At 37.6% G+C, this 12,046-nt stretch overlaps 2 protein-coding genes across 3 annotated transcripts; one reads left to right on the plus strand and one right to left on the minus strand.

Moving 5' to 3' along the window:
- Positions 1–507: 507 nt before the first annotated feature.
- On the plus strand, positions 508–6,984 carry EMB2770 (pre-mRNA splicing factor-like protein). 2 transcript variants are annotated; one of them, XR_015782102.1, is made up of 3 exons: positions 508–3,754; positions 6,426–6,565; positions 6,684–6,984. XR_015782102.1 is itself a non-coding variant. In XM_047326037.2 (2 exons), exon 1 carries the CDS (start codon positions 583–585, stop codon positions 3,703–3,705), a length of 3,123 nt encoding a protein of 1,040 aa, XP_047181993.1. In that variant the 5' UTR covers positions 508–582; the 3' UTR covers positions 3,706–3,754; positions 6,426–6,649. The 2 variants fall into 2 exon arrangements, 1 of the variants encoding a protein (XP_047181993.1); XM_047326037.2 differs by lacking the exon at positions 6,684–6,984 and having other exon boundaries at positions 6,426–6,649.
- Positions 6,985–8,563: 1,579 nt separating this feature from the next.
- Positions 8,564–11,106, minus strand: LOC124848383 (putative polyol transporter 4). Its single transcript, XM_047326040.2, has 2 exons — positions 10,736–11,106; positions 8,564–10,438 (listed from the first exon to the last, which is right to left on the minus strand). The coding sequence occupies exons 1-2, from the start codon at positions 10,938–10,940 to the stop codon at positions 9,054–9,056; spliced, it is 1,590 nt and encodes a 529-aa protein (XP_047181996.1). The 5' UTR covers positions 10,941–11,106; the 3' UTR covers positions 8,564–9,053.
- Positions 11,107–12,046: the final 940 nt, after the last annotated feature.

Below are 12,046 nucleotides of genomic sequence, written 5' to 3' on the forward strand. Positions count from 1 at the left end.
AAAAAAATGTTAACTAATAATATTGAAACACAAAAAATAATTAATTAAATTAAATTAGGTGAAAGTAAGTCGAGTTAATTGGTTTCTTCGTTTGACTAAATATATTAAATTATATTTTTTCCTTATCAGACTTTTTATTTATACTAAAATTTTTTAATATTAAATAATGAAGTCTTATAAACAATGTCAAATCTTAAAATATAAATTATGATATTAAATATTAGAATGAGATTAATTCATTCAAAATTATAGTGAGTATTCTTAGGTTTAAATAAGGTACATATTTTAAATTATATTTCATATTTAATAATTTTTTATTGAGCCTTCACATTTGTTTTACAAAAAATATTTAAGCTTATTAAATATATTTATACATAATTATAATTATTTAATACAAATGAAAATAGAAATAACCATGACCCAAATGAAGTTAAGGACACGGTCCGTTAATTTCATGGACTTTTATAGTCGGTGTTAGTTAACATATATGTATGTTTCTGCAGCCGTAGTTCTTTATTTGTTTCATGTTCTACTTGAACGATAGTTACGAATTTCTCCTTGAGCTACACCATAGCCATAACCATGGTGTTTATCGCATCACCCAACCAGAAAACCCTAGCCATAGACGTAAACCCTAACACCACCACTCTCCATCACCTCAAACTTGCGATCCAACAAACCCTAACCCTCCCAATTTCTCAACAGCGCCTCTTCCTCTCTCAGAGTCACCGATTATCAGCCGCTAATGACGGCGATGATTCGGTTCTCATCTCCGATCTCGGCGTCGGGCCGTACTCGACCCTAACCCTTCACATTCCCCTCCTAGGCGGCACCAATCCTCCGGCTGTCCCCAAACCCCGCTTCGATTTCCTCAACTCCAAGCCCCCTCCGAACTATGTCGCCGGACTTGGCCGTGGTGCCACTGGCTTCACCACTCGTTCCGATATTGGTCCCGCAAGGGCCGCCCCTGACCTCCCCGACCGCTCCGCCACAACTATTGGTGGAACCGCCGGCGCCGGGCGGGGGCGAGGGAAGCCCGGTGAGGAGGAGGATGACGACGAGGGCGAGGACAAAGGCTATGACGAGAATCAAAAGTTCGACGAGTTTGAAGGGAATGATGTTGGGTTATTTGCCTCTGCGGAATACGATGAGGATGACAAAGAAGCAGACGCAGTTTGGGAAGCCATTGACAAGAGGATGGATTCACGGAGGAAGGATAGGAGGGAGGCCAGGTTGAAGCAAGAGATTGAGAAATATCGAGCCTCAAACCCTAAGATCACCGAACAGTTTGCTGATTTGAAGAGGAAATTGTATACTCTTTCTTCGGATGATTGGCAGAGTCTTGAGAAGTTCGAGAGTGGGGGTTATTCGTCCAGAAACAAGAAGAAGAGGTTCGAGAGTTTTGTGCCTGTGCCGGATACTCTTCTTGAGAAGGCAAGGCAGGAACAAGAGCATGTCACAGCGTTGGATCCAAAGAGCAGGGCTGCTAATGGAACGGAGACTCCATGGGCACAAACCCCAGTTACGGATTTGACTGCCGTGGGTGAGGGTAGAGGTACTGTGTTATCTTTGAAGTTGGATAGGCTGTCAGATTCGGTTTCTGGGATGACGAATGTTGACCCCAAGGGGTATTTGACCGTGCTTAATAGTATGAAGATTACCAGTGATGCTGAAATTTCGGATTTCAAGAAGGCTAGGTTGCTACTAAAAAGTGTCACTCAGACAAATCCGAAGCACCCTCCAGGCTGGATTGCTGCTGCAAGGCTGGAGGAATTGGCAGGGAAGCTTCAGGCAGCTAGGCAGTTGATACAGAAAGGGTGTGAGGAGTGTCCCAAGAACGAGGATGTGTGGCTGGAGGCTTGTAGGCTGGCTAATCCGGATGAGGCAAAGGCGGTGATTGCAAGGGGTGTTAAGTCGATTCCCAATTCGGTGAAGTTGTGGATGCAGGCTGCGAAATTGGAGCATGATGATGCAAACAGGAGTAGGGTTTTGAGGAAGGGGTTGGAGCACATTCCTGATTCGGTTAGGCTGTGGAAGGCCGTTGTGGAGCTTGCTAATGAGGAGGATGCTAGGCTTTTGCTTCACAGGGCCGTGGAGTGTTGTCCTTTGCATGTCGAACTCTGGCTTGCGCTTGCGAGGTTGGAGACTTATGACAATGCTAAGAAGGTTCTGAATAGGGCGAGGGAGAGGCTATCCAAGGAACCATCTATATGGATAACAGCTGCGAAGTTGGAAGAAGCTAATGGCAATACTTCCATGGTTGGGAAGATCATTGAAAGGGGTATAAGGGCTTTGCAGAGGGAAGGTTTGGTGATTGATAGGGAAGCTTGGATGAAGGAAGCAGAGGCAGCGGAGCGAGCTGGGTCGGTTGCAACTTGCCAAGCAATAGTACACAATACTATTGGGATTGGAGTTGAAGAAGAAGATAGGAAGAGGACATGGGTTGCTGATGCAGAGGAATGCAAGAAAAGGGGTTCTATTGAGACTGCTAGAGCTATTTATGCTCATGCTTTGACTGTCTTCTTAACTAAAAAGAGCATATGGCTCAAAGCAGCGCAGCTGGAAAAGAGTCATGGTACCAGGGAATCTCTGGATGCATTACTTCGCAAAGCAGTTACATACAGACCACAGGCTGAAGTTCTTTGGCTTATGGGTGCCAAAGAGAAGTGGCTTGCTGGAGATGTGCCTGCAGCTCGTGCTATCCTCCAAGAAGCTTATGCTGCCATTCCCAATTCTGAGGAAATATGGCTTGCTGCTTTCAAGTTAGAATTTGAAAACCATGAACCTGAGAGAGCTAGGATGTTGTTGGCTAAAGCTAGAGAGAGAGGAGGTACAGAAAGAGTCTGGATGAAATCGGCTATTGTGGAGAGAGAGCTGGGGAACATTGAAGAAGAAAGGAGATTGTTAGACGAAGGTCTGAAGCAATTCCCTTCATTCTTTAAATTGTGGCTGATGCTTGGCCAACTAGAGGAACAGCTTGCCGAGAATGCAAAGCGACTTGATCAGACTGAAAAACGGCTTGATCACATGAGGGAAGCAAAGAAGGTCTACGAATCTGGACTGAAAAACTGTCCTAATTGTGTACCTCTTTGGCTTTCTCTTGCTAATCTTGAAGAGGAGATGAATGGACTGAGTAAAGCTCGTGCAGTTCTCACAATGGCTAGAAAGAAGAATCCTCAAAACCCTGAACTCTGGCTAGCTGCTGTTAGAGCGGAATTGAAGCATGGATATAAGAAAGAAGCTGATATTTTGATGGCAAAAGCGTTGCAGGAGTGTCCTAACAGTGGTATTCTGTGGGCAGCATCAATTGAGATGGTTCCACGTCCACAACGTAAAACGAAGAGTGTGGATGCCATCAAGAAATGTGACCATGATGCCCATGTTATTGCTGCTGTCGCCAAATTATTCTGGCATGATAGGAAGGTGGACAAAGCTAGGACTTGGTTGAATCGGGCTGTGACGCTAGCTCCTGACATTGGGGATTTCTGGGCATTGTGCTACAAATTTGAACTACAGCATGGAACTGAGGAGAACCAGAAGGATGTATTGAAGAGATGTATTGCTGCTGAACCAAAACATGGAGAGAAATGGCAAGTAATCTCAAAGGCAGTTGAGAACTCTCATCAACCAACAGAATCCATCTTGAAGAAAGTAGTTGTTGCACTTGGGAAGGAAGAGAATGCAGCCGAGAATAATAAACATTGATTTGCCGAGGTTGTAACATCACATATGCCCTTGAGCTGTGGCATAAATGGTTAGTTTCGAAGAGAATTTTAAATATTCATCAATAATTTATACTTGAATGTCTCATAGAATATTGAAGGAGTTTTTATATTTGTTTGATCCATTTTCTTTTTCCTGACTTTTTTTCCTTCATCCGTAACTCTGTATTTTTGTGTATTACTCTTTTGTCATCTACCTGATTTTGTAGTTTATTTCTTTGGTATCATACAATCTTCAACTTGACCTCTCCTATCAATCTGGAAAATCTGTATTTTCTCCAGTTTCTGTTTTGAGTGTTCTGTTGGCATGCTTATAACAATCAAACTAATTTAACTGTACTTGGATACACAAAGGAAAACATCAGGGTATTTGGGTACAAAAACGAACCTCCAAGCAAGTTATGTCAAGTCATTTTTCATTTTAGTTTTCTGATACTAATTTCATGACATTCGTTATTTGTTTGTTACAATTTGAGCTGTAGTGAAACTGGTGCAGCTTTTCTGACAAAAAAGATAGCCCGAGTTCCTATATGCACTTAATTTCCCTCTTGTATTTTGCTTTATATTTATCTCTCTCAAATGTAACGTTGATGATTCAGTGCGCTATAGTGGTATAGGGGCACTGCAGATGTTGAGTAACCCTGGGCTACTATATTGTCTTCTCATGAGAAGACTTTTTATTTGAACATTACTATTTTCTCACCCTCTCCATTTGGTTTCTTAGCCAAACATGATTTTGAGCACAATTTAGTGTATTTTCTATACATTTTGCCCTCTAGCTTTTCCCTAGAGGCAATCTGTTATTTTCTGAGCTGCCACATCTGTTACTGAAACTTTGTGGCAACAAGAACCGAGTTGCACAGTAACCATGCTCCTCTATAACAAGTTTCATGATCCGAACTGTGTAGCTGTTTAAGTTTTTGTTCATTGAAAATGAACAAGCTGCCTACTTTGAAGACGAGTTGTACTATTATAGATCTCTAGCTTCATCAGGATTGTTGATAGTAGCAAATAATGGTCAGTATATAGTGACCAACTGACTTAGGTTATCAGATTAGGATGGATAAACAATTTCTGCGGATAGGTATAAGGTCAACGTGATGTAGGATGATGCAGGGTAAGAACAACTTTAGCAATCATGGATTCATGTATGATTGGACACTAAGGCAAAGGGATTCTCGCAAAATCTACCTGTTTGACTTGTTTAGTCTCTGTAGCAGGTCTCATTGAGATTTATTAATGTTGAGGATGGAACATATACTATTTGTAAACAAATTTACTGGTTAATCACTGGTTAGTGTCTAGGATTTGTCCTGTCAACCATGATAGTTTAAAATAATGAAATTAGGATGACTTGAACATCTGAAACTAAAAATGATCACAATTCATAAGGTAGTAATGCCTAATTATTGTGTCAAGTAGAAATTATGATCACAGGCCATTCAGGGCCGTTTCTATCAATTCTAATCGCATCATCTAAAATACCAACATTAGAATTGATGCCATCCTTGAAGGTAAGTCATGATATTTAAATCCAATCATGTGTAAGTGGGACATAGTTGGTAATAATGAAACATTGGGCGAATAGGTCAAACTGGAGCAAAATGAAATGAGGACTGTTCTCGGAAAAGTTTAATAAAACTTCTTGGTGCTCTTTTCAGATTTTAATTACTGCTGGACACTTAATAACAAGAAAAATATAAGATATTGAGCATTCTGCAGCAACTTAGATTCCGCAGTGTTTGGCTTATTAAGGCAGCAAGAAATTGTGCAAGAATTAAATAGTATTTATCAAAAAGCAATCTAGCTTATTTGTGACTGTAGATTAAAGCTCTGATAAAATAAGTACATGCTCAAGTTACTTAGAAATAGGAGGTTTAGAAATGATCCCAGCACAAGAGAATCCCTTGTTGTGCAGTAGTGCATCAGACCATCATATGCTTTGTTTGTTAAGGAATTCAACAGTGTAAGGTTCCCCTGTGGGAATTGTTCATTCACAAAATGGCTTCCTTATGGAATATATATATATATGATGCCCAATTCTGGCACAAAATGTTTCACTGTCCCACTTCGGATGTAGTCCTTCATGCCAGAAGACTTTTAAGACAGTCTTTCTCATCCATGATCAGCATTGCTGGAACCGTGACTTTAGGATCTCTTATGCTACTTTCCACTCCAAGAGTCCTGCGTGAATCATTAACTGTACTTGATAAATTATATAAGTACCCTAGAATGTTCTTGTATACAAATATTTAGATATTTAGATTTCACTCCTTGAGAATAACATGAAGATACTCAAATTACAAGGAAAATATATCCACTTTTACCAGATTTCTGAAAGAGGTAGTGGGACTGAGAAGCTACAATGCAAATCTGAAACCAAATTGTTCATATAGTGATGCATAGGTTGCCAATAACTTCCTCAGAGAACAATGGTGGTATGGGCGTAGATGGGTTATACAAGTCCATGATTTCCTTGATAATTAACCGCTAATGGTATCACTTCCCGAAAGATTGTGTAGATGTTCCTTATAACTTACCTAGCATCACAATGGAAATTTTGGTGATAAAATTTAGTTTCAGAATTGTATATTGTTATTTTTATTCTGTGTATCATAAAACTATGCTGTTTGAGAGATATTGTTTCTGTATTGTGTAGTACATGTTGCATACCTTGCTAACTATTGCTTAATGAATCTATAGAAGACCCACGACATCATCATGGTCAAGTAAGTTTCCCTTTTCTGCTCCGCTGGATGCTCAGAAAGCCTCTGAAATCAAAGGCAATAGTCCGGTAGCCTGCATTTGCTGCATTTGTTGTACGTATTTCTGAGAATCCATATGTAAGAAAACCACTGCCTTTTGAACTGCACCAATTGGATTGTCACTAAAAGTGAAGTTTGACGAAACTGATCATTCAACAATATTCTGATCATTCAACAATATTCTGATGTGTTCAAGGAATAACTTTCAATCTAAACAACATGGAGCTTTAGTCCCTTCACTTCTACGAGACTGCTGTTTGCTCTCCATCTTATCAGGTGTTAGAAGCAGGCTGTTTCACCGCAGAGTGAGAAAAGGGCGAGGGATTTATGTGAGAAAATGGTGTCCGACAAAAGATAAACCTTACCTACGTCTGTATGCGCGGATACAAACAAATGAAAATGAATATTCTGATACTATTTGAGTGCCAATGCTTTTTCAAATGGATATTCTTTTATGACATTTGATAATATATGTTTATTATAAGCTTGCAGAGCAATTGATTAAACTTGCTGGTCATTATGGCTTCATTTACGCTCGCTAGCCAGCGTGATGACGCCTCATGAGGCAAATACAAAACCCAAGTTAAGAATTCAACGTATAAAACTGGTATAAATTTAAGAAAAGCATTAAAATTTAAAGTCACAACAAAGAATTAATGCTTTTGCAATCGAGTTATTACAAATTAATAAAATTATCAATTTATGTAATTACCAGGGTATTCTACCAATCATTCTGGTATAATTTTTTATTTTAAATAGAAAATCATAAAAGTATAACTAAGTATTTAAAGTATTCTTGCAATGTCCATCCTTTATACACATTCAACGTTTTATTATAAGTATTTAAAGTATTCTCGTTTAAAAGTGTCTCTTTCGTGAGATTGAATACACAGTACATCCTGAAAACAAGTAGGTGTGTTTGGATAAGGTAATTTAGAATAATTATTTAAAGAATTTAAATTTCTTTATAATAAAGTGACTTGAGATAAAGTAATTAGAAAGAAAAAAATCACATTTAAAGAATTTTGGAAAGTATTTCAAATGAGTAAAAATGAAAATTTTCAAATATCTTCAAAAGTATAAAATTTGAAATTCTATTCAATTTTATTTTATTATCACCCATTTATGAGTTAATGTGGAAAGCTCAATCGAATCAACTCTAATTGAAAGTTCAAATTAGTTGGCTTGACTAAAGAGTTAATCAAGTCAATTTAGATTAAAAGTTGAATTAATTTGGCTTGGAATGAAGTTTGAGTAAAAAATTAACTTGAGTCAAAAGTTAAGCCGAATCTGTCTAGGTCAAATGTTGAGTTAAGTTGATTGGACTGTATTGGAGCCAAGTTGGCATAAACCAAAGGTCAAGCCGATTTATCACAAGTTGATTTGCATAAATAAAAGGTCAAAACAATTTGACATAAAGGTTGAGTAAAGTCAAATAAACCTAAGGTCAAGTCGACTCGGTTAGGAGTGAATGTTAGGATGAACCAACGAAGCTGAAGGTTGAGCAGGGTCGACTCAGACACAAAATCGAGTAGGGCCGACTCAGGCTGGAGATTGAACTTAATTATTTTGAACCGAAGTTCGAGCCATGTTTGCTCTTGTTAAAGGTCGACCTAAGTCCGTTTGGATTGAAAGTTAAAATCAATCGACCATAGTTGAAGGTTGAGACGAGTTAACTTAGACTAAAGGTTAGACCTAGTCAGTCAATGTCAAATCTTTTAGAATTAGCCCAAACTGAAAGTGAAAACGAATCGTCTGGAATCAAATGTCGAGCTAGTTCAATTTAAACTTAAGAATAAAGTTGAGGTTATCTTAAAATAGAAATTAAATTATTTTATCCAAATAAAAAAAATTAAAATATAAGATATTTTGATTAGTATATCAAACAAACTATTTAAAAAAATAAAAAAATTTAATTTAAAATAATTCAAATACCATGTATTTCAATTTTTTGAAATTGTTAAAATTCTTCGTTCAAATACAAGTTTCTGGGAAATGCGGAGGGGTGACCTGATAGTATATCGGATCAAAAGTATTTTATACTCTATGAACTCGAGTTTTTCAAATCTCATCATGAATCAAGAAGAAACAATTGATGTAAACTGATAAATTAACATCCCACTCAATAACTAGCACCTACCAGTGTCCGAATTACAAGACCCCTTTCAAGGTACAATAACACCCTCTCTTAACGAGAGACTCCAAGCACTAGGATAACTATACAACAAAAACTGTATTTTCTGCTTAAAAAGAAAAAAAAAAAGATTGAGGCATGCTTTAAATCTTCACCTAAGTTTCTTTTGTAGACCAACAAAGAAGTCTGTCTAACCATTAAATCGAGAGACTTATAAAAAGTCCTACATCACATGGACCTCTTCGTTAACCATGCTTAAAACCATGATCAAAATTCTCTTTCCATGTTAACAAGAAAAAAGATTAACGGTGGTACAACTGAGAAAGGATAGTTAGAGTGGAATTTCGTATCATATTATCTTCTGTTCCTTACTGATAGATCCGAAATGTGTGGTGGTAGAAAGGTGATGCATATGAAACATGAGCTAATAAATTAATCTGTCAAAATTGTTTTGTCCTGCACAAGCTTCTGAACTTCAACATCTCCTAACTCTATTTCACTTCCTTGCCTCTTGTGTTCATTCTTAAACATGAGCTCTATCTGCTCCAATGACTTCCCTTTGGTCTCAGGAACTAGCACGTAGACAAACACAATGGCAAGAGAAGAAATAGCAGCAAACAGAAAGAATGCTCCACCCACTGTAATTGCACGCGAAACAGAAAGGAAAGACATAGCCACAAAACCACTACAGACCCTATTGCCCACAGCCCCAAGCGAAGATGCTTGAGCACGCACCCTTAAAGGGAAGATTTCAGATGTCAAAACCCAACACACAGGGCCTAATCCAACAGAAAAGAAAGCCACATTCCCACAAACAAGTACAATTACCAATGCAATTACAAATGATCCTTTTGGAAACAAAGAAAGACTAACCCCTATGCTAAACAAACACACTGTCATCCCAATTGTGCTTACAAAGAGTAGTGGCCTCCTTCCTTTTTTGTCAATAAGAAGAATTGCTACCAATATAAAAACTGTCTTTGTCACACCTACAGCAACAGTGGCAGCTAGGAGTTTTGCATTATCCTCAATCCCAGCTGCTTTGAAAATCTCAGGACTGTAATACACAGTTGCATCAATTCCAGAAATCTGTTGAAAACATTGAATCCCGATTCCTGTGATCATCATTCTGCGAAGGGAAGGAGAAGGAAACAACAGTTCATACCACACAGGTTTCTCTTCATAGTGTTCACCATTGCCCAAACCAGCTGCCTGCTGTATTTCTGCAAGCCTCTCCTCCACTTCTCTGTCACTTTCATTAGTTTTCAGAAGCACTGATCTTGCTTCTTCAATCCGGTTCTGCATTACCAACCACCTTGGTGACTCGGGAATGATGAAAAGTGCAAAGCCAATGAAAACTGAGGGCAAAATCCCCACAGCAAGCATTATCCTCCAGTTTATGTGAACCGAGAAGCCTGAAAAAGCATAATTTGATACATAGCCAAGCAAAATTCCTAGATTGATGAAAATCTCTGGGAAGGTAGTGAGAAAGCCTCTGGTGGTGTTTGGTGATATCTCTGCAATGTATATAGGGGCAATCAAGCCTCCAAATCCTATTCCAACGCCAGCTAAAAATCTTCCAACCATTAGTATTGAAAATGAAGGAGCAAGAGTCATTATCAGTGAACCCATTTGAAAAATCACTGCAGCTATGGCCATTGTCCATTTCCTACCAATAATATCGGAAGTTCTTCCACCACCTAAACTTCCAAGTAGAGAAATAACGCTCAATATACCAACTAAAAACTCCTCCTTCACCTCTGATATCTTCAGATCTTCTTTTATAAATATAACTGCTCCACTCATCACACCAACATCTGACAGTTGACAAGAGTAATTCATAAAAATATTTCTTAACAAATCTTTCTGTACTGCAAATTTACTGTTATTTAATCTTAAATTGCTATGTACGATAAATTTGTTAATGCTTAATCTTAAGAAAACAATACTGATGATATTCTGATCGGTGGATAGTGCAAAAAAACTAACATTTTTCATTTGGGTATGGTTTTAAACAGCACCAAAAATCAGTACTCTCAAATCCTAAGCTGAAAATGTAGGAAGTTCTTTCATGAATCGCAGAAAAAGTAAGAGACTACGCGAATCAAGCATACCATAGCCGAGAAGGACATTATTGAGAGAAGCAAAGGTGGCACATGCCATAACATATTTCCTGGTACTGTTCCTCCTTGCTTCCTGTTGCAAAACATCATCGTCTCCCTCTGGAAGGTCGGAGTGCATCCTCTTGTACTCGTTCTTTGATCCCAAAGCAATTGCAGACAACCCCAGTTCACTATTCCCATGTTGTTGGAACCCCATACTATCTCTTGATTCTTTGCAACTTGCAGAAATCTGAAATTGCTGTTGGATCTGAATTATGAGATTACCAAAACCATGGCATGGAAATGAAGATTGACCTTAAAGTATGCAAAGGACAAGAGCGAGCACCAAGTGGGGGCACTTTTTATGTCATGGAAGAAAAAAAACCCCTCTGCCTAATTCCATATTTTATTTGCTTCCACGTGAGACCTTCCACATTTATCATAGTTTAAATGGTTCTTTCAATGCAACATCTTAAAATCATTAATAAAGATGACCAATTACTGAATTTTGGCCATAAACTACATCGACATGCTATATTCAATTAATGTAAATAAAATATAATATTCGTAATTGAATTATAAGAAAAACAACAGCAACAGCAACGGAAGTTGCAGTGAATTTAGACAAAGACCATGATGTAAAAAAGGATGAGAATTGTCATCTCATTTTGCAAGATTCCGTATGATCCACTTTAAAATTGAAACATAGTATCAAAACCCATCCTAAATCTATTAAAATACTTACATAATCAGTCACACATTAGGGTCAATGTTCATCACTCTGTTTTCTTTATTAAATATCCAATTTGCTCCATGGAAGGTTAAAGTGTGAGCTGACAGGTTTTCCAATATTATTTTTTTTCCATGTAGATGGGTTTTTGAAAAATTTATCGTCTTGCATAAATGAAATGGTGAAACTCTTAACAGAAGTTCAATTCAACAGTTAATTGTCTCGTAAATATATTTTTCACTTTTATATATGACGTATTAGGGGTTAAATAAGAAGATTTTAAAGTGAATGTTTTTCTCCATAGTTGTTTTTCTTTCAGTTTTAGAGTTTCATCTTCTTTTCCACCATGGAAGAAGTTGTTCAAAGTAATGAAACTCTTTATGGTTCAAAATTAGCGTTTGTAATTGTTCTAAAAACTACTCCAATATATATTATTTCTTGTTTTATGTTACCTTCTGCCTAATATTTACTCTTTTTAGCTACCCTAATTTTATTTCTATAACGAAATTATAATTTGTGTAACATGAGAACTGACAGTAAAAAGTCTAATTCTAGGATGTGAGAAAGCATTATAGGTAACTCCAATGAGTTTA

Source organism: Vigna umbellata, chromosome 9, assembly GCF_029865625.1.
Source record: "Vigna umbellata cultivar VRB3 chromosome 9, Vumbellata_1.0, whole genome shotgun sequence".
NCBI lineage: Eukaryota > Viridiplantae > Streptophyta > Magnoliopsida > Fabales > Fabaceae > Vigna > Vigna umbellata.